Source organism: Stegastes partitus, unplaced genomic scaffold (genome assembly GCF_000690725.1).
Source record: "Stegastes partitus isolate 25-593 unplaced genomic scaffold, Stegastes_partitus-1.0.2 Scaffold199, whole genome shotgun sequence".
Classification (NCBI taxonomy): domain Eukaryota; kingdom Metazoa; phylum Chordata; class Actinopteri; family Pomacentridae; genus Stegastes; species Stegastes partitus.
The window spans coordinates 371904-395827 of NW_007577930.1; the positions used below are offsets into that span (position 1 = coordinate 371904).

The window sequence follows — 23924 nt, forward strand, 5'->3', positions numbered from 1 at the left end:
CTATAGTTATTAGCAGTGTGGCTCATTCCCATGCATGTGGACGAGTGAAGGACCGCCTCCACCTTCTAGCCGACTCAGTAGGCGTGTTATTATGCATTTTGATCACCGATAAACACAAAGTAACCCCGATAATGTGTGACCCTTGCACTTCTGTGAGTGTAAATGTGTACCATCTTTACAAGACAAAACGGTGCTTCATAACATGTAGTAAATGTAGCAACAAGATGTTGCTTTCTGAACCTAATCCAGCCGTTTTGGTGCCTAAACTAAACCAAACATCTGGTGAAAAATGGCAAGTCAAAGTGAAAGTCGAAACAAGACATTAGGAGATGCTTTAGCTCCTTTCTCACTGGGTTGGAGTCAGGAACTGGAGGCCGGACCAGATGTAAGTCAGTGGACTTTGTAATTACAGTCTGAGGTGGGACTTGAAGTCAGGTGTCCTGGGTGCCTTCCACCTCCTTCGTCTTCTCCAGCTTCCAGTTGCCAACTTTTGTTCCTCTTTCTGAGAGCTAAATCACAGCTATACTGCCGTTTAATGGTGTGAGTCATTACGATGGTGGTCGAGGTCTACTTCTGTCTATATGTATGGAAATAATGTGCGCTAATAACTCCTATAGAATGGTGTAATAGGACCCAAATTGAGTGAAGAGATTTCTAGCCAGGATAATTCCAGTTTCATTCAATTTAGCATTATTCAATCATCTTGTTTCATAGAAGAAGAGCCAACGTGTTTTTTGTCTTGACACTGCGACGGCTGCTCAGCATCCATGAACCAACATTCTTCTTAAAGCTGCTTTCTGCTTTTATTTGAACTGTTATTATGTTTAGAGCAGGAATGTCATCACAGTTATTCTGCTGATGATTTGGATTTTCTAATGATAGATTAGAAGTCTCATATTGTTTTATTTGATTACTTTGGTTGTTTTGAGTAGCACTCAGCGGTTCACTTATTCTTATCCTGTTATTTTAGCCAAACCGAGCTGCTGCTCTTTAATGTATAATATTGTGTTCTTTAAAAAAAAGCTTCATATTCAGCGTTTGTCATCTGTTTGTATATGTTACTCCCCTTTCCCTGTTAATGAGCTGTAATGTAACTCCACAACTCTGATTTCATCAGGCGCAGTTCAGCATTGGTTGTTGGTTAATTATTTGAAGGGGAACTCCAGAGTCAAGTGATAATTCTCTGTGTGTTTGTTAATACAACATCGTCTGTGTTCCACACACTGCTCATATAAAAATATTAATGGCTGCAGCTTTTTAAAATTTAATTAAACTTTTGTTGCTTTGACTCTCTAGTCCGTTTAGACATGCTATTCAAGCAGCCTTGATATTAAATGACATTGTGTTATTTATTTATTTTTAATGACATCGGTTGGACTGTTTATTTCTTCAGATAAACTACTTTGACGTCTTTAATCACATCAAGATGCTCGTGAGGCAGAACACACTGTAGATATTTTATCCAAATAGACATATCAGTGAAAACAAATAGAATAAATATATCTCTTGGCATTAAGTACAACTGAAATGATAAGTTTAACCGTGACAATGTGGAGCCTAAGTCTGTGTTCTGTGGGTACAATTAGATTGCTACCAGCTGAGGGTTGGATGATGAAGCCTGGACAGAATTAGTGGTCCATCTGAGTCCAGAAACATATTCAGGAAGTGTTTACTAACCATGACCTCTGTCCAGGAACTCGGTAATGATGGCTGCGCTGCACACAGACCAGGGTCGGCTCCTGTCTATCTGAATCAGCGTGGGAGACATCATGTGGTTGTCCTTTAGCTTCCCAAATACCTCCTCACATGCCTTCACATTGTCGTGGGGCATGTTGAAGACGTGGCCTGAGGGGAGAGGGGGGGGACAGACACACAACTGGTCACGTCTTCGGTTGATTCAAGCGCTTCTGTTTTCAGTAAAACACGATTGGTGAAAGTTACAGAATAGATGACGGATAAATGAATATAAAACACTGGCACAAATTTATACCAAAAAAAAAATGACAACACCCATAAGGCCAAATGAACTCAACTGATCTGAAGCTGATGTCATAGCAGACAGGAATGCAGCTGCGTATGGGAATATGCGCTGTGGCATACGTCCATGTGCTAAAGCAGGCCTGACAGGGGAATTTAGTTCCCAAGGAAATCATTTTATTCCCCCAATACGAACATGCAGTACTTTCCGAAAGAAAGAAAAAAAGTATGGTTTTAACGTCTTCAATCATGAACCTGGATCGTTTTCAGGGGGAAATTGTGTTATTACTTAACATATATGAGGACAGTGTAAACCAATGCCTCTCTTGGGCCTCGGGAGTTACTCGTGCATCTGGTTTCAGGCACGAGTACTACTTTCTTTAACAGCCCTCTCAACCACTGATTATTGAAAATGCGTAAAAAACTGTCACTTAGACAGGCGAAGGAGTGCGTGCTGTTTAATACCATCTATTAAACAGCATCCTAAAAGCAGGTAGGGCAGCGTGAGCAGTGTTTGACTGGCAGTTGTTTTTCCATTTTTACCTCTGACTGATTTATATAGGCAGTTTAGCAGCAGTTAGCAAGATATTTGTGGTAAAACTGCACCCATAATACCTGCCTAAATCACACTAAGAATAACAAAACACCCTCCACATGTGCCTCATTTACTTTGCTCTACAATTTCACATCTATAAAAAAATGAGAAATATAAAATAAAACTTTATAGGTCATATTAACAAGACTCACTGCTGATAAATGTTATTCAGGTTTTGACAAAATGTCAATCAGAGCTGAAGTTTAGTTTGTTCCCATCTTTCCTCTGAGTTTGTTAAATATCTGTAACAGGATCCATATCGCAGAAGTGAGCGCGTCGCACGCATTCACACACACAAGCAGCACAACAGCAGTAACTTCCTTAATTAAGCTGCAGTTCAGCCGTCACTGAGGCCTGAGCTCCATCACAGCAGTTTTTTATTGTTCTGTAAAAGTCTGATCTAATTTTGCAATTTCACAGTCTCACTGCAAGACATTTGAAGTTGTGACATTATTGTATAGTTTGGGTGTGTTCCCATAACAATACATATAAAAAGTGACCTCACTGGTCATTACAGTAATGACTAAACTATAACAACAGGTAGCCAAGTAACAATGAAAACACATTTTATTGCACACATGGACAGTATTTTCAGTGTGAAATCATAAACTAGTAAAAATATTTTGCCAGCAAACAGCAGCTTTTGGCTGATTGCTAATAATGATTTATTTGTGGAATTATTGTATTTTATGGGTGAACATTTTTACTCACACATTTAGGGTCGGCTCATCCAAATAGCTATTAAATTAAATTACTATCAATCCATTAAATTAAATTACTATCTATCCATTGACACAGTTAGAAATGCCAAGTGAGAGCCTGTGCTTCATGTGGCAGATCTTATAAACGGAGATAAGTTGGGGGGTGAGATGAGTGTCTCCACATCAGCAAAGAATGAATGAACTGGACAGTATTATTTCCTTGCTTACATTCATTTTTCCTGTTGGCATAAACCGTCACAGATAAGCTGGGCTGTCTACGTTTATGATATCATGTGAAATAGTTCAGATTTTTCAGTTATCTCTCTCTCGTCCGTGTGCAGCTGTCCGTGTTCATGGTTACACGGTGCAGCTGTGATGCTAAACATGCGCAGATCTCCAGAGTCTTGCTCAATGGGACTCACGGACCTGCTGGTTTTGATTCCACCCACCGACGGCAATTAGGAAGACTGATTTTCAAATGGAACATCAGGTGAATGCAATTAAACAGCTGGTAGGCCTAAAAACCGTGCAGTCCTCTAAGACCGGGACTGAGAATCGTAGCCATACAGATCAACATGAAAGTCGTGAAGCCCTCGGGCCAGGCCAGTTTCCACGCTGATTATGCACGTATAAGTCTGTCAAACCCAGCTGCAAAATTCCTTTGGCATTTTAAGCTAAGGTTATACGCAGCTCTTGCCTTGAGCGTATCTCACTCTGCGTCCAAATGTGCATTAGCATAAATCTGAAATGCGTAAAGCAAGTGTTGGGTCCCTGCTTCTCAACGACCTTCTTACCAAGCTCATGAGCAGTCGTGAAAGCGGAGGGCAAACCGTCGTCCTCGATGACGGAGCAGCTCCTCTTCGGGTCACACATGGTGCCAACGTCGGCCATCCCCAGAGTGTCACAGGTCGTGGCGCCACAAAGGTCCTGATGACACACAGACAAATGTGTTACTTGTGAAGAGCCCTTTATTCTCATAAGAAGCTTGAAAAATCAGATTGGACTCGAGCCATGTTCCGAACATGTTTTGTGCGGCTGGGCCGAGCTACAGAATGAACAGACCATGAAAAAGCACTAATTCAAAGCATATGGGACTGTGGTTGGCTTATTCTCTGTTCTTAAAATATATTGAGGCAGAGGGTCAAGGGAGATTGGCCGCCTCTTGTGTTTCTTTGAGGAAGAAAGACTATACCTGCAGCACACAGCCCTGGGTGAAATAAATCCACGTCAACTCCAATTGTGTCTTCTGTATGAGTTAATTAGTAACTTGCTGTCTCCTCTTCCTCGTTGGGCGTATTTCCATTTATCCAGTGATAGTTAGTTAAACAAATTGTTGGAATTACTTGCATTTGAACATCTGATGTTCTGTTCTATTCTGTTGTTTCAATGTGCAGTAACTTTCCTGCTTTGTTTGTAGTTTACACAAATTTGAAATTTGGCAGATGCTGCATCAATATATGGGTCTTAAACATCAAAGCATACATTCATGTGTCACCAAGTCCTCACCCAAAAAATACCAACAACACAGAGTGAATTTAATCTGCAATTGATCCACACTTATCCTAATGTTGCTTCAAAATCGTATTCAGAGCCAAGAGTGTCCCATAATTCAATTAAGTCTGCTGTAGTAGTTCAATCCACTTGCTGGCAGCAATTCATCTGTAAGTTGGTGGAAGAAAATCAGATTTAATTGCTTTGTTAACTGCAATACTTCAGCTTCTTGCTTTATGTTTGTTATCTGACTAACTGTAATACTGCATTGGACCTACTTAATTATGCATAAATTGTTCTGAGCTTGATAGATAACATCATATGCTTAAAGTCTTCCACCTTGATTATGCTCCCTTGTGGATGAACACACAGCTGCAGACATCATGGACGTGTAGTTGTTATTGCACTACTTTCTAGTCCACTGGAGTCTTGTTAGAAGACTCTGCTCTACAGATGCAGTAGATCACGTCTACACATTCTGCACACACACACACTCATGCTGACCAGATGCACTACTGCCCTTGTAATGTAGTTGCTGCACATGGATCTCTCGCAGACTTTGGGAGATTAATGCCACGAGAGCCCTCACGTATTTGCAGATGCAAAAAGTGAAACATTGGCCGTAGGATGTGGCCAGTTTTGTCCTTCATTGTACTTAGAATATGTCAGATATCACAAGTGTGGGTAATGAGACAGACCAGACTTCAAAAACCAGGCTTCCCCAAAAATCAGTGCCAATATCTGAGTCATAGCTGTGTAGTGAGCTTTCACTCTGGCAAGTGTTGTGGCTCTTTATGTCACAAAGTTCGTCCAAACTGAGATGTAGTTTTGCTCAGTCATTCCTTATCCCCAGAGGATGAATCCCTCTGAACTTTCTTCTAATGCCAGCGTGTTGTTTTAGTTTTGAGTGAAATGCATTGACAGCTATTTGATGGGTTAATATGACATTTGTTAGACATGTTCACATCCCAGTCAGGAAGGACTGTAATAACTTGTTGTAGCTGCCCATGTAAATAAACATCTGTTACAATCAAGCCAAACAAGTTCACACAGGGTTGATAAAGCATGTCAGTACCAGATAATTCTCTCTTTATTTCACGTTATGCTGGAGTGCCTAATCGGGTTTCTGTACTGACGATCCCATGTGGGTGCACCAATAGTGATGCGTTTTACGTGAACCATGATGGTGGTTCAGTGGAGCTGATGAGGGGAGCAACTGGAGGAGGAAAAAGAAACAGTTGGCTCCAGCAACTCGGACCACGGTGAAGCCTACAGGAAAAAAGCATGGACCAGATGAACATGATGGACATAGTTACATTATACCTGCTTAACATTAACACGATGGCATCAGGTGTTTTTCACAGCAGGAACTTGTTTTCGCGCAAACCTTTGTGGATATTCCAACTGCAAGAACCGCTGCTGTAGAACTTCTGCCAAGGCTGTTTTTTTTGGGGGGGGGGTGAAAGAAGTAACTACTCCAGGACCTGTTAAGCCGTTTTTCAGGCCTCTGCTCGAAAATTACATACCCATAATAACAACGGTTTATCTCTGCAACCACAAGGTCTATTTGAATAATTCTTGTGTCATAATAAAAGGAACACGTAAAAGATTTGTTCAGATGTGTAGATATCAGTATATATGTTACTGGTTAAGAGTAAATGAAGATGGCACACAGCACAAATGAAAAATAAAAGCACTTTCAGGATATTTATCTCTTTGGAATGATCCAGCTGCAGCTCTAAACCTCGACCAAACCATAGAACAACATGTGAACATTCTCTCTGCAAAGACTGACTCTGGTAAAGTGAAGCAGAACAAAATCAGAGAGTTTTTAGTCCACACAGTTCAGGTGAGCTCACATTCTGGCACACTGGTGACCAACTGAATTTTCTTATGTACAAACTATATATTTCACTTGTATATCACTAATGTTGTTCAATACATCCAAATACATCAGCTTTTTAGTTTTTTAAAATTCAACCAGACCGCTGTCTCTGTTCCTGTGCGTGATGCTGATCAAACTGCTGTGAAGCTCCTGTGGTGAGGCAGGGCTGTATCTCCGTCATGGATTGGTTGATTTCAGTGATGACACCTCCTTCGAATCGTTACAGCCAATAGAATATAGCGATAGCCACCAAAATGAGATTGACAGCACCTTTAGCCAATCAGAATCAGTAGAACGCCATCTTGAAGACAAGCCGCTTGCTGAGCGACTGTTCACTCCTTAGCTCCCTTCGGCTAACGTAGCCTCCAAAAGACGCCCGGAATGATTTCAGTGTAACACAGGAAGTAGTAACTGATTCCGGTGTGAATTTACCGATAAAATAAACTTTTCATGGCAAAACAGCTCAGGTAAGAGACATTTTACAACTATAGCTTGATGAAGCGATTTGGGTTTTTGTTGTTCTTTGGGTTGTTTCTCGCTGATGCTTTGATTTTAGAGAGCTTTGATGGACATGTTTGGAGTCTGTGGACTGTCTGCTTTCATTTGAGGATTTGTTGGTGCGTTTTGCATAAAGTACCAAAGCGCTGGAGCCAGAAATGTGGGTTGACTTGGTGGCACTATATCGATTTCCGTGTTTGATAATTCATTTAGTTGGTGTTTGAGTTGTGTTTGTGGAATGTAAAAATGACTTATATATTCTTGTAGCCCAGGTGGTGCTGTTTAATTTGATGTGCATCATCACTATATCGATGTGGATGTTGTTTCCTACGTGTTCATAGAACTGGCATTACGTCCAGTAACTAGTATTTGCTGATAATTCAGTAGAAACTGTTGGTTTCTACACCACAATAAAACCTGACAAGTGCCACTCCTCTAAATGTTCACGCCACCATGTGTCTGCACCGACTTCCTGCAGTGGAAAGCTGCCTATTGTTATTTCGAACATGTTCACATGCTGGCGTTAGCACTTAGCTCAGAGCACCACTACTGGCTGAACTCTCTTATCTTGGCATTCAGAATTACAGGAAAAGTTCTTAACATTGTCCAATGGAAAACTTCATTGGAATAATGGCCGTGACTCACTGATTATCAGTGGGATTGTTGCCCTAAGACTTACTGGAAAGGTTCCTGTGTTTATACAATATTTAGCCTCTTCAGTATTACTGCTCAGGAGTTGTGTTCTATTAAACTGCCTCTCCTGTGCTTTTATAGTGATCAAAGTAAATGTGAGTGCATTTGATGATGAACTTATTAGCCCAGTGTTACAGTGAAGCCCAGCAATGCCAGAAGCTCCCTCTGCCAGCCATGTGTACTCCACACCACTCGCTCTCCATAACCTATTACAAGATTCTTTCCAGCGCAGCAGCTGCACTCATTGTGCCCTGCAAGGACAACAATACCGGACCTGGATTTTCCTATATATCATGGCCTTGGTGGTAAATAAGGGCTCTTTCCCAGCACTGGGATGACTCTTCACTCTCTTTGACCTTGAAGTGTTTTTGTATGTTGCTATGCAGTGAAGGAGAGAGGCTGTGTATCAGAGGGTCAGCCAGAGCCAAAGTGGACCTAATGGAAAGCAGGCACCAGTGACGACCAGGCATCAGAGAGGGAGAGACAGTGAGAAGTTAGTAACTGCAGAGAAAGATTTACTAGCCAGTGTTCACAGCTCGGGTGGCCACATGGGATTATCTGACAGCTGTGAGCAGGCTGAATGCTTTAGATAATGTCAGCTTACATCAGCTTGAATGAATGAGGGAGTCATTTGAATTTTTTATAGATTCTTATTAAATTTTCTGATCATTTGAAGGTGGCTAACATAGGCCGATAGTGACCCAGTTCGTAACAAGCAGACAGAGGTGAGGTCTTTTATGGAAAGAACTGGCTCAGTTGGTCTTTTCCTGTGAGTCATGGCAGCAGCCAACACAGAAGTAAAGAAAGGGGCTTGCAGAGCTGTGCAGATGACAGGCTGCACCAACACACTTGATCATTCAAGAATTACTGAAGCACAAACTGAGGGGCCTGCAGAGTTGGTAGGCTCCTGGGCTGAAGTCTACGTATGAAGTGAGATTTAAGACTAGAGAGATGCTAAGCAACCATAAGAAGATGCAAAAATGACAGAAAAGACAACCACAGCAACACAAAGTGAACACAAAGAGGCAGAAAACAACTACAAAGACACCCAAAATGACCACAACCTCTCCACAAAGGGATGCAGGATGAACACAACAAAGTTCAAAATGTCTACAAGGTAATGCAAAACAACCACAGCAACGCCAAACAGCTGCAAAGAGACACAAAGTGACATAAAACCACCACAAAGAGGACGACAATGAACATGAAAGGGTGCAAAAACACTGCAAAGAGATGCAAAATGACATTTGATATGTAACAAAAATGGCTAAAAAAAGAGGCACAAAGGAAACAAGACACAAAACAGCCATAAAGACATGCAACTTGACTACAAAGAGACACAATGTGAAGAAAAAGAGGCACAAAATGACCACAAAGAGACACAAAACAACTAGAAGGTGATGAAAAACAACTACAAAGAGACACAATGTAAACAAAACAAGCACATGTAGGTGACACAACCACAAAGGTATGCAAAGTAATTACACAAGCACACAAAGTTAACATGGCAAGACACAACGCAACTACTAAGAGACAAATAGACATAAATTAATGCAAAACAACCTCAGACACACAAAAAATGGCAAAACAAGTTATTGTGTCAGAGAGTTCAGGTTAACCTGCAAAATAATTTCAATGTTTTTCGGTTTGGTTGTTCCCTTGTCTCATAATCTGTCCCTGAGTGAAGCATTTTTATTTTATGTTTTGCAACAACAAATGTGATTCAGACAGCTGGAGTTCATGCAGCTCCTCTGCTTACCTGCTTGGTGAACAGTATTGCGGTGTCCCAGTACTCAGGGTGCTTGTCATTGTGTTTATTCAACTTCTTCTGCCAGGAGCAGAAGTTGCGCAGAGTCAGGGCAGCGTTACTGGAAACCTTAGGTCCCTTGTCAGCTTCATTTATCACCATGAAGCCCACCACCACTATGTTTATGGAGTTGAGAATGCTGGGGTGCTTGTAAAGCCTGGCTGCTACTGACATCAGGGTCAGGAGGTAATGCTTCAGGTCATCCCCGTGAAATTTAGCCATAGATTCATCTGCCACCACCAGCACCTCCACAAACCTGGGGATGGAAGCAAACCTTTTGGACCTCCCCAAGGATTTCAACACAGTTTCAGTTAAGCCATCAATCTCCAGTTCGCTCATGTACTTGTATTTCTCCAGAGAAATGCTGAAGTTGGTGTCAGGTGTAACTCCACACCTGCTCGTGAAGTTGCCACCTGAGTGCGCAGCGCGCGTCCGGCGGCGGATAACGTGCGTCCTATCGAAAGAGTTTCCATATCCAGGCGCGTCTTCATTCCTGGTCTGACTGATGTAATACTCCATGCCGTTATAGGAGAAGCCTCCCTGCAGACCTTTGCACAGGCTAAGTGCGGCGAAGGAGTCCGGGTCTGCGTTGACATCACCGGAGTAGAAGCATTCCCTGAGGTCAGCGGCTGCAGAGGCGTTGGATGCTGCGGAGTCGCTCTCAGGCGGCATGCTGCCAGCTGCAAGGAAACTAGAATCTGGCGTGAGGTGAAGGTAAAATTCCTGTTTGAACGCACTGAGTCTGAAAACAACCTGTCTTTCATTCATCTGCTCCGTGTGCCGGTGCAGATGCTTCTCATGCTTTTGATGGTCCACGCGAACAGGTATGCAGAAATCCACCTCAAAGCAACATGTTAGCTTAAAATAAAGTAGAAATTGTGTAGCAATAACCAAAGAATTAATAGATGCAGCCATCTCTGCCCCTGCTCATGAGAGTCCACTGTGTAATTCAGCTGCGGTGCGTTTGCATGCAGTTCAGAACTTGTGCGCAATGGCACCGAGCTCCGCTTGCGCGTCCTTAAAAAAAAAGAAAAAACTATGCACCCGCGCTTTCTTCCAGCTTCTTTCCCATCTTGCACCGTTTCCACTCTGTACACCAACTTCTCTGAGCTGCTGAGCTTTAAAGTCGCGCATAAACACCAACGATCACTGTCAACTGAAATCTGAGTACATGCGCAAGAGAGAGCTCATTGGTCATGCTTCTCGGTTTGTGCTGCAGACCGCAGCCACTTGTAACTCTCCAAATATTATTGTTGCTTTACAGCATGTGCGACACGAGCTGGAGCATCATCCCTCCTCCCACTGCTCAGAGTCAAACACACAGGGAACAATAGGAGTCAGACTCCACGATGGTTGCATCTTTTGGAGGTTTTGACATTTTGACGTTTACTTCAAAGTACAGAAGCTGCATCATAACCTCCAAAAATGTTAATATAATGATGTAACATGTTTCTACACAATTTATCCCCCTGAAGTTGTTTTCTTAATCATTTAAAGTCTTTCATTTTCCCACAACATGTGAAAATGCACATTAAACAAGTTTAAGTTCAAAATATAGACACCAAATACCAAACACTTGTCCCGATATATCCTAGTTCAGATGACAAAGTTAAAGCGCAAATACAAACTTCTAGTAGGCAAACAGCGACACCTGCTCTTACCTGAAGTTCACAGATATTCCAGCTGAGGATTTTCGTCGTTGTGCTGTGGCTCCATCTGCCGGTAGATGTCTTAACCTGCCGCTCCGGGATCAGTTTTATTGGTAAAATACGGGCATTCTTCTGGCACTCAGGCTTCATAAAGTGGCATGGTGCTTGGCAGAACGCGTGTTTGGTCTTGTAATACAGCAGAAGCCTTTCAGAGGAACTCCTACACATTACTACGAATAAAATGCTTTTATTTCCATTGAATATGAAGCCTGTAAGGAAAACTCATGGAAATGTGTTCCAAATCTGCATCCCCAAACTGGACACGCTGGGGTTTTTTTCAGGTAGTTTATCATTTTGGTTCATGTTTTTCAGTTTAATAATCAAGAAAATGTTTTGGGCAGAACACATATGGCGTAAAAACACACAACTGTAGAGTAATATTCTTCCTAAAGCTCCACTAATGTGATTATACGTTCTCCAGTGTTGGAGGCGGCGGGCAGCTCCAGGCACACACTGCGCCTTTCTGCGTCCAGCGGTGGTCTTTTGTGCCGGGCATAAAGCAGCTCGGCCTTGGGGGGGCCTCCGGGCTCTGTGGGGGCCTGTCACTCACACACCGCTCCGAAATAACTCGAGTAGCGGACTTCCAGCTATGCGTAGTATAGATGTCCTGCCGCTGCCATATAGCACGCTGGGTTAATAATAGGAGCGCGGTTGTCAAGCTATTTCAGAAGGGGGGAGTGTCGGCCTATTCTCATTGGATCCGTTTTATCCGCGAGTTTCTCATGAAGTGCGAGTGGGAGGAGAATTTCCAGCAACGGAGGATATCAAAAATAAACCCCCTCATGTCCAGGGAAGAGCAGAAAGTATAAATACCCCCGATATGTCCAGACTGCAGCGGTGCTGGTGGGTGATACAACAAGACTTAGCTTGCTTAGAGAATTAGGAACGACAGCTCAGACAGACTGACATTAAATACCAGACACACTTTGACCAAGACTGGCTTTACAGCACTGGAAACCACTTTTTATTTGAAGAGATTTTGTGAAGATATTCTTTCGTTTGGAGAAGACGCGCCATTTACCAGAGATAAAGGACATAAATTGTGTTGAAGTCTTTATTTCTTACCACTCTTGAGTGCAGTTTCTTCTGCAGAAGATGTGTGCCACTGTGCGTTTTGTCTTTTTACTCCTGTGCGTCAACGCGGCACGAACCACTCCATTTGAATCTGAGGATGTTGTACCTGTTCGGATAAATGGAAGGATCAGCGGCCGCTTTTGGAAAAGAAGCGAGGAGCAGCCGAGGTTTGTCCTCAGTGCATTTGGCAAGGACTTGACTCTAAACCTCATACCAGATACCAGCTTCATCGCGCCGTCCTTCACCATACAGCGCATCAAAGCCAGGGATGTTGGCGCTTTACGCAGCGCTTCAGGTGCCCAATCTGCCCTGGACGCGGGTCTCCTGAAACTTTTGAACCAGACTGAGGAGAGTGAAGGACAGCTGAGGAGCTGCTTTTACTCGGGGAACGTGGATCAAGATCAGAACTCTGTTGTGGCTGTCAGTTTGTGCTCCGGCATCTTTGGCTCCTTCATAACAGAAGGCAAAGAGTATTTAATTGAGCCCAAACTTCGCGGCGGCCTGGGGCCAGACTCTGCCGAACAGCTGCATGTCATCAAGAGGAGGACATTCACGGAGAGCCGCGGTGTTCCCCTCCTGTTTGATCACGCGGCGGAGGAGAGCCGAGCCGAGAAGCACAATGGGGAAAGTTTTACGCACGTCCACAGTGACGCACAGAGGGAACCTCGCCGGAGACGGTTCGTTTCCGCGCCACGGTTCATAGAGACGCTGGTGGTAGCAGACTCGACCATGACCCACTTCTATGGAGATGAAACACAGGTCAGACACCATGAACTCATTCTTTCCTGCACACACACACGATAGAAACCTAAACAAACCTTTAGTTTAATTTCGCAGTTTAGACTGTCCCATAAACAAGCTGCTGAAGACGTCATCCCGTTTTCCCCCTTTATTTCCCATCCTGTCTGCTCAGTCAGAAATCCTAACCTATAAAATACAGTGGCAGGGAAATGTTTTTCTCTGCGTCTTTATAAAACATGTTTCGGCAGCAAGGGAGCAAATCGATGGGCTCCCTGTTTTCCACAGGCTGAGAAAGAGGTCAGGCAACAGAAATGCAAGAAATGCTGAAGCGCATTCCTCAGGACTTGGTCACGATTTGGCAGCAAAGCCTCAGCATCATCCGGGAAGATTCACAGCGCTTACAGCATTTATTCCATTCTGCTTTACTTGGTAGTGTACGTACATAAAATTGACCTATCTTTCCTGCTGCATGCCGTATAACGCACCCAGCATTTAAATGTAACTCAATTTAATGGATGGTGTCTATTTATCATCCTCCATAACTAATATCACCCCTGGTTCTAGCCAAAAACCTACTTTAGCAAAAGTAGGACAATGGACTATCCTGCCACAGTCTGCACCTGCCAGATTCTCCTCTGTTTGAATTTAACAAACTCCACAGCATCTAAATCACTGCAGTATTCCCCAGTAACACTCAGTCAACCGGGCACCAGGGTCAAATAGACAAAGGTTAGACTGATGAGCTGCAGCTTTCATTCCAAATCACGTCGGTTTATTCTATTTAAATCCACTGGTTTTCTCTGAGCCAGGATAATATTAGTGATTTGGTCACCCGGGAAAAAATCAGCATGTGGTTCCGTGGGTGTGCGTACAGCACATGTGGAAAAATTTCTTTGTGGGAACTTCATCCCACACTAGAAAAAGTGATTTCAGCATGAATATACATACTGGTACAGTCTCTCACGCTCAGTGTGATTTCTGTGGAAATCCATCTCTACATCCCATGACACAATCATCACTAGTGAACAAATAGCAGTGCTCCTCGTGTCCTGTAACTGGTTTGCAAGCTTAAGGTGTGAATACAAGTGAGTCAGTCCAACTAGTGTTTTGTCATTTTAAAACTCAATAAAGTGAAATGTATTGATACCAGGTCTGAATTTCATAACGACCAATCACATCTGCTTCTCTCATCCCACATAAAGGCAGCTGAAAGTTTAGTGGGACGGGAGGAGACTAACTTCTTGGAGGCTCTTTTCCCATAGCAGCAGCAAATATGCATAATAATGCCTTGAACAGCGCATGTTGCAGTCTGAGACTAAACAGGATTGTCATGTAGCTCTGCATGCTTTTGATGCTCATTATGTCCAATTTCAAGTTGAATTTTCATTTTAGGATGTAGCTATTTCCTCATCTGAGTACTGATGAAAACAAAGATCTGGACCCTTTCACTACAATTATATATAAATTAGTGTATTATAGTAAACTGTGGTTACACTTTTATTTCTCTTTGATTGTGGGATTGGAAAACCTGCACAAATGTGTTTTAATGTGATTTTGAATGGCCTCTGTATGTGCCTCCACCAATTGAAGCCAATAAAATTAGTCTTTGCATCTGAATCAATACTGAGGTGGTGTGTGGTGGAGGTGATCGTATATGTTATTGTAGATATGCAGGCTCAGCCTGTTAGTCAGAAATCGTACTAAAATAAATGCAATCATTTTAACATGGCGTAACATAGCCTGACCAGCAGAGGACAGTCACAAGTTTATTGTTAATGCATAAAAAATCCTGCTTAGTATAACCAATTTTTGTTGCCCAATTCCAGAGGACTGTTAAAAAACAGTATTGGCCATATCTTATTAAAAGTGTTAAATGATCGTATGGACCGCAAAAATCTACTTTCGGTTGGGCGCTAGTTTATGCAGACAAAAACACAAGTACAAGTTCATGCAAAAATGTGTAGCTGCACTATGTAATCCAGCTTAGCACAAAGAATGAACACAGAGGAAAGCTTGGTTCTGTCCAGCTGTAAAGTCTTCAAGCTTTTTTAATGTCCTCTCTTTCTTCACAGCACTACATTCTCACCCTCATGTCCATGGCTGCCCAGCTTTACAAGCACCCCAGCATAAAGAACTCAGTGAACATGGTAGTGGTGAAGATGCTGACGGTGGAGGACGAGGAGGTCGGACCGGAGGTCTCCAGTAACGGAGGCGTGGCTCTGCGGAACTTCTGCTCTTGGCAGCAACTCTTCAACCCACCGAGCCAGAGGCATCCAGAGCACTACGACACTGCCATGCTGTTCACTAGAGAGGTGAGGACCAAGCACAGCTCTGCTTTAGTTTCTTTACACAGCTGCAGAATATCATCATTCCATTATCTGTATTAAAGATCTTAAACATGTGGTTTGAAATATTTGGCAGAATTTAAACATGGAAGTTCTAAACCTTGGCAAAGTCAAGACAAGACTAATATCGCTACACAGGGTTCACTTACAAGCTTTTTTTGGACCTTCTGAACATATCTTGTAGTCCTCTTGAGTTTACTTAGTTGTTGCTACATTGATGATGTGACGGATAAAGACCCAGCCAAGACAGCAGTGACCCAAAAATTGATCCCTGGGGAACGCCAGATTTAATTTTAAAAGCAGGAGAAGGTTTTAGCTACAGAAAATGCTGATGCTAACAATATTTGGTCATGAAACTGTAACTTCACAGTGCATCAATTAATATTTTTATTAAAGCCAATGGGCCACATTGCCTGTCTGTTTTGTTAAATGCATCAGTCATAGTGAGGAACCCAGAGAATTATCAACCAAATATACAGTTACCTTCAGTACTACGATGCCTTTTAGCATCTTGCTCGCCAATCTACTGTTTTCGATCATCAATTTTGTTTCCAACAGAAGCAGGAAGATGATTTTAAAAAAAAAAAAAAAAGTATTATATGCAGCCTGCCAGCACCAAAACTAAAACAGGCAAAGCTAGCAACCATCTGGTGACCATGGTGGAGCATTGAACTGATAAGGAGACATAAAGTATGTTTGTTGGGAGTAAATGGAGACCAAAACGTGAGTGTGGCTGAATTAGCTGCAACAAAAAGAAATAAATGTAGAGCAGCCTTAAAACTATTCAATATTAGCATGAAATATCCATAAACTGCAGACTTTAACACTCACAGTGATCATGACAGATGACGAAAGTCAGGCTTTTCTTCAAAGTGTGGTTTGGTGAATGACACAACACAACTAATGAAGTGAGTGCTCCACAGTGAATTATTAGAATGGATGGTCCCTCCACTCATAATAGTCTGTGATATTTTCTTCCCCATTCATAATGCAATAACCCACTAAGGATGAGTCATAAAATAAGCCCTGATGGAATTTAGACCCAGGCCAGCTGTGGTACATAATGTGGTTTCGGAGGCAGCACATTCAACCACACAGCAATTATCTGAATCCAAAGTGTCATGCAGTAACACACGCAGGTGCATTTTAGGCCCAGTTCTGGAGAGTTGCGGCTGAAAAACAGCCCCTCGCTTGAGACCAGTCGCTGACATATCTTCAAGCACCCCGGAGAGTCCAAAAAAGATGGAACAAGATAAGGATAGAAAGGAAAGCCTGTCCTGTTTTTTTGGGTAAATTAAGGATGCTGAACACAGACTGTAGAGATGGAATAGCTGTAATCTTTTCCAAGCTGGGGGAATGTCAACACAGAGCAAACAAACTGTGCTTTATAGATGCTTTGACAGGAAATAAGTTCACAAGTCCCTAGGGTTTGAGTTGTGATTGGCTTGTTTTGCTGTATTTGGCTGCCGTCTTCCATCTGGTATGTGCATGCTGACAAGGTGTTAGCAGACAATACATTAGGCGGGTAACTTCTCTATTATTACATTTTTATAGCTAAGTGCCCTGGTTTGCGGCTTGATTTGATGACAGGCTTGGCATTTATCCTCCTACCGAATGACGTAGGCATGTACATCTGACCCCAGATCACGGAAATGATGAATAGAACATATGGGTTTTTGCAGACTTGTGTTGGATTTGGTGAAGCGGCTTTCGTTCAGGGGGAAACCATCATTCACGCAAACCCAGTTTGTGTTTGTTTTTCCATTTCCGCGGAGATATGCTTTGAAACGTAGAGAACGGAAGGCTCCTCGTGGATGAGCTAACTTTAGTGCCGCCACAAATCAGCTCTGACATGATGAAGCCACTTAAAATGGTCAGGGCTTGAGTGTGCGGCCGGGTTGGGGTTGAAAATGTGTGCCATGCATCCCACAGTCATAAGAGAAGGCTGCTACTACTGGCTGTTGTGAAACTCAAACCTTACACTCCTTTCCACTACTTGAATGTAGTGGAAATATTTTTCACAGGCTTTTTTTTTTTTTTTTTTTTGTGGCCTTGTGTGCCTGCAGTCTGACTATCTGCAAATGCAATACCACGGCTGGAGCTTTGACCCCATACGTCTTGCCGTGCATCTGCATGTCTGCATACAAGAGTGACGGTTGCTGTTGTGGAACAAGGTGTACAAACACACGCTGAGCTGTGTTCAAACTGCAGCTCCCGGTCCAGATGTCTTTTGCATCACAGAGAGCTCTGTCTTGTGATTTCTTCTGTCTCCATCCTACGTAGCCAGGCGTCTTCTTGGGTCGGGAGAGATTTCTGATACACCACACTGTTAGTTCTCCCACATCACAGCTCTGGATGGATGAATGTTGAGGATGTTTATCTGCCTTTTTTTTTTAAATGATGGAAACACTGAGCAACATGTTTTCTGATTTGTAAATAGATTGCAAAGGTTTTCCATCCCATGCCATTAATATTACAGTTCCTCAGGGCTGCCCACATGCTATATTTACTATACAGTAATGAAGCAAGAGAGTTCCTTTAACTCTTTAATAATCCTTAAAATGTAATCAGTATGACTATGAATCACTTATTTGGCATGTATTAGTTCTCCACTAAGCTGCTGTTATGATTTGCACATTAATTGGGGGATTGTATGAATTGCATGGTATGAATGAAATACTTTGAATCTGATACAAGAATGTACTTTGGTTTAGTTTCAGTGGAAAAATGTTAGTGTTCCATAATACTGAAGCAGCTTTAGCAGCAGCAGTGAGATCAGAAAGTAGCTGATGGTATACAGCTCTAATCCTAATGACTGCCGTTGATTGTGAGTGGTACGTTCCTGGTGGTTTCTGACGTGCCAGTGCTGTTTTACTTATTCGTGGCACTTACAAATGCTATGTCACTTATGTTCCGCCAGCAAATACCATCCACTGGTACGTGTGTTTGTGTGCGTATGACTGAAACATTCTACATTGTTCCTTAGTCAAGACAAGTCACCTTTACTTATGCAACACGTTTAAAACAAAAGAAGGTGTCACAAAGTGCCTTCCATTCAAAACAAAGGATTAGCAATACACATTTACATGACATTTGACTGATAGTATGTCGATGCAGTTTAAACAACACACAAACAAACAAAAAAATATATCATAGCTGGTTGTTTTCCAGTGCAGTGCTTTCCAACAGATGGGACTTCTGCAGTTGTAAAACTGGAAAATTTAGCACAACTATGTAATAGCATAATTATAACTAATTAATAAGTATTGCAACAAGCAACTAAAATGGATAATTGATGAACAGTTGAACTCGTCAGTTAGCTGAATGTAACATAGAATGTTGACATACTGTAGATACAATAGCAAAAGGTAGCAAACAGTTGAAAAGTTTAGTGAAAAGTAGTGGTTCAACCATTAGAGAAGGTGCTTTAAAGTTACGGATGAACAGTCGAACTAGCTTAAAGAAACTGGTGGACTAGTTTGCTGAAGGTAACATAAGCTGTTGAACTAGTTAACTAAAAGTAACATAGATGAAAAGATTGCTTCAAAGTAATGGATAAACAGTCTTAATAGATAGTTAAAAGAAATAGGTGGACGAGTAGCATACAGAGACAAAATACAGAATACAGTTCTTGGGGAAACACAATTGGCCAAAATGGTCACAGTCAATGACAATGATCACGTTTACTTGTATCAGCTGTTCAGATCTCACATCCTCATCTTAAGCCCATAGTTCCAGCTTTAGTCTTTTTCTCTTTGTTTGGATTGCAGGACATCTGCGGTCAGAAGAGCTGCGACACGTTGGGCGTGGCCGACGTCGGGACGATGTGCGACCCCAAGAGGAGCTGTTCTGTCATCGAGGACAACGGCCTGCAAGCTGCCTTCACAGCTGCACACGAGCTCGGTTAGATCACACTTGCTGTTGTACGGGTGGGCTGGTGTGTGTGGTGTTTTTGAAACGATTCAAATATTTAGTGTCATAGGCAAGTTCAGTTAACGTCAGACCTTCCCAACCACACTTTTAGCGTCTGCAAACCTACAAATGTTCAATTCTTGTCGTTGCATCCTCCCTTCCTGCAGGTCATGTGTTGAGCATGCCTCATGATGACTCCAAGACATGTGAGAGGCTGTTTGGGGATCTGGGAGGACATTACCTGATGGCTCCTCTGTTTGTCAGCCTCAACAAGACTGCACCTTGGTCTCCCTGCAGCGCTCTCTACGTCACCGAATTCTTTGACAATGGACATGGTAGGGAAGATTTCACTTTTGTTCCAGTGCGTCAAAGCTTAATGCAGAGACCCTCTGCTACTGTCGACATCTGTTACAAAACTGTGACTCTGTTATTAGGGCTGATTCACAGATTAATAAAACATTGTGTTCCTCTCATCTTCGTGTGAACGTAACCGCTTTCCTGCTTAAACATGTCGCTCCCCTCAAATTACGGGTTGTAGGGATAGTTTATCTTGCTGCAGATTTCCACATCCTGTTCTCCTCACTCATCTCCCTTTTTTTGTTTCTTCGCCTCGCCTCACCTCCGTTGCCTCCTCTCCCCCATCTCATGTTGTGCATCTTGTATTGTTTGTATCCTTGCTAGACCTATCACTGAACCTTCTTTTCCACTGAGTCATACTATGGACTTCTTCCTGTTCTCCACCTCCTCAGCCAAAAGCAACAGCTGGTGTCAGCAAAATATGTTCTTTATCAGTTGGAAAATGTCTCTGACGAAAACTCATGTGGCTGAGAATGTTCATTCCAAACAGTGAATGTCATTCACAACTCCAGACAAAAACTTAGTGCAAGTAATAAAGATCATTAGAGGAATAATGAATAAATTCAGAATTAGTTCTGCAGGCAGATGTCCAGGTTCAGAGCATTAGGCTGCCTATAAAAGCGCACTGCATCAGTTAAAGTTAATTTATTCATTTTTATAGTCGAGACACAACTTGCCCTAAATATTTTTCCACTGTTGTCATACCACACACAAAGAGCAACACATTTACAATTGTCACTGTGCCGCAAAGCCCATAATCCCTATAAACCTCAGTATAATCAGTCTCATACAGTGTTGCTTTGTACTGAAACCACAGGAGACTGCCTGCTGGATGTCCCGGAGAGCACCATGCCTTTACCAAGAGAACTGCCAGGCACCAAGTACACTCTGGACCAACAGTGCCAGCAGATTTTTGGAGAGGAGTTCATCCACTGCCCCAACACCTCCGACAGTGATATCTGCAGCCAGCTGTGGTGTCACGAGGACGGGACGCCGCAGTGCTCCACCAAGAACGGCAGCTTGCCCTGGGCTGATGGCACCCCCTGCAGCCCCAATGGGACCTGCCTCAATGGGGCGTGCATGTCGACCGTGGAGGTGATGCAGCCGTTGGTAAGACGCCATCTTTTTCTTTACTGGAAAAGTAGCATACTTTAACAAAGCAAGACTGTTACTTTTGAAAGAAATCTTCCTACAAATGAAAGGTTGAGTTATAGCAGTGAAATGCTCAGTTTAATACCAGTAGTTAATGGTGGTTAACATTAGCAAACTCTACAATGTCAGATTGTGGACTGTTAGTTTTAGCCGTGTTGTCAACTGTTCACATTATGACCAATTTTAAACAAAACTGTTTTTTAGCTTTAGCTGCACTCATCAATATTTCTACATGAGCAAAGGGTTAAATTAATGTGTGCAATATGGAGACTGCTCCTCGTAGTGACAAACACACTAAAAATTGTTGTTTATTTTGTAATTTCCAACAGGGCTACAGCGCATTCTGGCATCTTACAGCTCGTTGTTTTGGTTGCATGGGCCACTACTTAATGTTTGTTTTGGTTCCGTCTCACAGCTCTCATTTACCTCACATTTAAGCCACAGCAGGCAGCCGTTTTCAGCCAAACTCTGATAGACCCACTGATCATCACCTACTCAGCACCAAATGGCAGACAGTCAAAAAGAGCAACTCGCTGGTGAACACACTGAAACATTTATCAGCTAATGACCTGGATATTTTACTCATGAGTTGGTAAAAAACAATAAAAGAGGCCAGATGTGTAAACAGGCATCTGTTTCCTCACACATTAGCCATATCGGCCACATTGTGATTGGGCTCGCTGTGGTTGTGTCCCTGCATCAGGAAGGTTCACATTTTGGTCTCTCTGCTGTCACATTCAGCATCTGATCTATCAATACCCTGTGGCACTCTTGAGACCTCATTTAAAACTTGGTGCATGCTGATAATCGCTGCACAGAGCTGCTCCTAGGTTTTGATGAGTCACTTCTTTTGAAGTGCACTGCTCATCTACAGAGTGTAATTTGCAGTCGTAAAACTCGGAGGTCAGCAACTTTGAGACAGTCCTCCACAGTGGGTTTCCAGTGGATTTTCCAACAGGGTTTGTTGATAAAAAATGTCACCATATGTTTTGCAGGTTGTTCTGTAAGACATATTCAACTAATGTCTTCAACTGATGTCCTACCTACCAGTTTCAGATGTACCGGTTTGCCTGATTTGAAACTGGTTCTTGCACCAAAAATATCGTAAAATTTCAAGCATCAAAGTGCATCAAGTTCCTTCAGTGTGTGATTGGATCCAAATCCCTGGAATAGCTCTTACATGGGCGTGGAGGAGACATTGTTTTATATATTGCTTTTTCCAAAGTCAAGAATAAACTCGCAAGTTTGACCTTTTAAGCCAGCACGTTAGAGAACTCCTTGAAGTACTTGGAAAAAAGGAAAAATCTGCTGATGAAAGCTCTCCAACGATTGTCACGAGATTTGTTGGATTTGGATTCAAACTTTAGTTTCTTGTTTTGTCAACCGCCCAACCTCAAAACTTCTATTGGAAATCTGCCGTTTGAGTTTGAAGTGCGACGTTAGCGGAGGTTTGTCTCTTTTCCAGTGTCGTAGCTGTATGTGTTTTAAGAAGAAAACATGAATGAAAAGCAAACGGCTGAAAGTACAGATTACTGCATTTTTTTTGGAAAATAGTTGAGTATAAATGCATCTGCTTCATGATGCCTTTTTATATTTCCTTAAAGTACATTTATACATCTCAGTGTTTCTTCTGAGCTCGGTTGCCCTGATATCTTCTCCTTGTGTTATAAACACACATCTGCTTATGAATCCAGACGTGCTGGCAGTTGAGATGTTAGCTAGTCCAAACTCATAAAACTTCTGGAAAGGACATCCACGCTAGCAAACACGCATACACACACACGCATACACACACACGCACACACACACACACACAAACACACGCACACACTTTCAATTTTGCCGTACAAAGTTGCAGCATGGCAGGTTCCACTAGCGGTGAGTGACACATGTGGCAGGAATGTGGGTAGAGGCAGACAGCAGGCGCGTGCCGAACTTCAACACAGATTTAGCCTTGAGTTGCAGCACGCCAACACACTGTGCGGCCTCAAACCCAGAAGCCCAGACTGTGGTTTAGGCTGCACAGCTGAGATTGCCTTTGGCTCTGAGCGCTAACCAACTACTCTGGCTGCTTTTTTTTTTCTTTCTGTGTTTTACCACAGATGGTTGTGGACGGCGGCTGGAGCTCCTGGGGACCGTGGCAGCAGTGCTCCAGGACATGTGGAGGTGGGGTGGAGTTCTCCTACAGGGAGTGCACCAGCCCCGTGCCTCAGAACGGAGGGAAGTACTGTGAGGGACAGAGGGTCCAGTACCAGTCCTGCAACATACAGCTGTGTGACAACAATGAAGGTGAGAATCAATAGTCAGGATTCTAATATTTCATCATATTATCAATTTTTTTTCTCCTGAACAACAAGCGATTCATTAACAAACTATAACTTCATTTATACAGCACATTTACATATTAAGCTCATCCTACAGTTTTATGGAATGACATTAAATCAGTGAAAAAGAGCCAGGAGCAGAGTGGATGGGTTGATGTGGCTCATGTGTACGCTGCACGAAAACCTCAACATGGTAACTAAAATGTATCAGAGTAATTCAGTACTGAATGTGCATTATGTGTTATAATCCAACAAATACTTTAACGCCTTTTTTGTGTATATGGAATATGACATTTCAGAGTCAGTTTATGACAAATGTTTCCCCAAAAAGTTGAACCTACATCATTTTTTGAAATGAAATATTCTTGCAATATCAATTCCGTCGACAGATAACGATGCGCTCAATCTATTTTGATTAGCAATAACAATTAGAACTTTTGTCAAATCTAATGATAACTTCTTTTTTTTAAATAGTTCTTGCTTCATCTCCTGAACTAAAGAAATATGTGTCATCTGCAAACAAAACAAACCCCAAAAACCCCAAACTAGAATTGTACAATTTCATTTAGCGATGCACATCTGATACATAACTGAAACAAACCTGGACCCTAAAGGACTCCACATTCAGTCCTCATGGACGACTCCACCAACACAATATCTTTA

The 23924-nt window shown here is 42.5% G+C and overlaps 2 protein-coding genes across 3 annotated transcripts in view; one reads left to right on the top strand and one right to left on the bottom strand.

Annotated features, from left to right (window-relative positions):
* adamts15b (ADAM metallopeptidase with thrombospondin type 1 motif, 15b) overlaps positions 1-20501 on the bottom strand; it is a 31766-nt gene extending 11265 nt beyond the window's left edge. Inside the window, exons 1-4 of one of the 2 annotated variants that reach the window (XM_008280560.1) lie at positions 20491-20501; positions 9600-10683; positions 4068-4200; positions 1678-1845 (exon numbers count right to left, since the gene is read on the bottom strand). In XM_008280560.1, coding sequence (XP_008278782.1) covers positions 1678-1845; positions 4068-4200; positions 9600-10562 — 1264 coding nt within the window. In that variant the 5' untranslated portion in view covers positions 10563-10683; positions 20491-20501. Of the gene's footprint in view, positions 1-1677; positions 1846-4067; positions 4201-9599; positions 10874-20490 lie in introns of those variants that run through there. The other variant, XM_008280559.1, reaches the window with a different exon arrangement.
* LOC103356428 (A disintegrin and metalloproteinase with thrombospondin motifs 8) overlaps positions 12279-23924 on the top strand; it is a 16882-nt gene continuing 5236 nt past the window's right edge. The window contains exons 1-6 of the mRNA XM_008280558.1: positions 12279-13189; positions 15244-15483; positions 19287-19419; positions 19596-19763; positions 20603-20895; positions 23040-23226. Coding sequence (XP_008278780.1) covers positions 12452-13189; positions 15244-15483; positions 19287-19419; positions 19596-19763; positions 20603-20895; positions 23040-23226 — 1759 coding nt within the window. The 5' untranslated portion in view covers positions 12279-12451. The remainder of the gene's footprint in view (positions 13190-15243; positions 15484-19286; positions 19420-19595; positions 19764-20602; positions 20896-23039; positions 23227-23924) is intronic.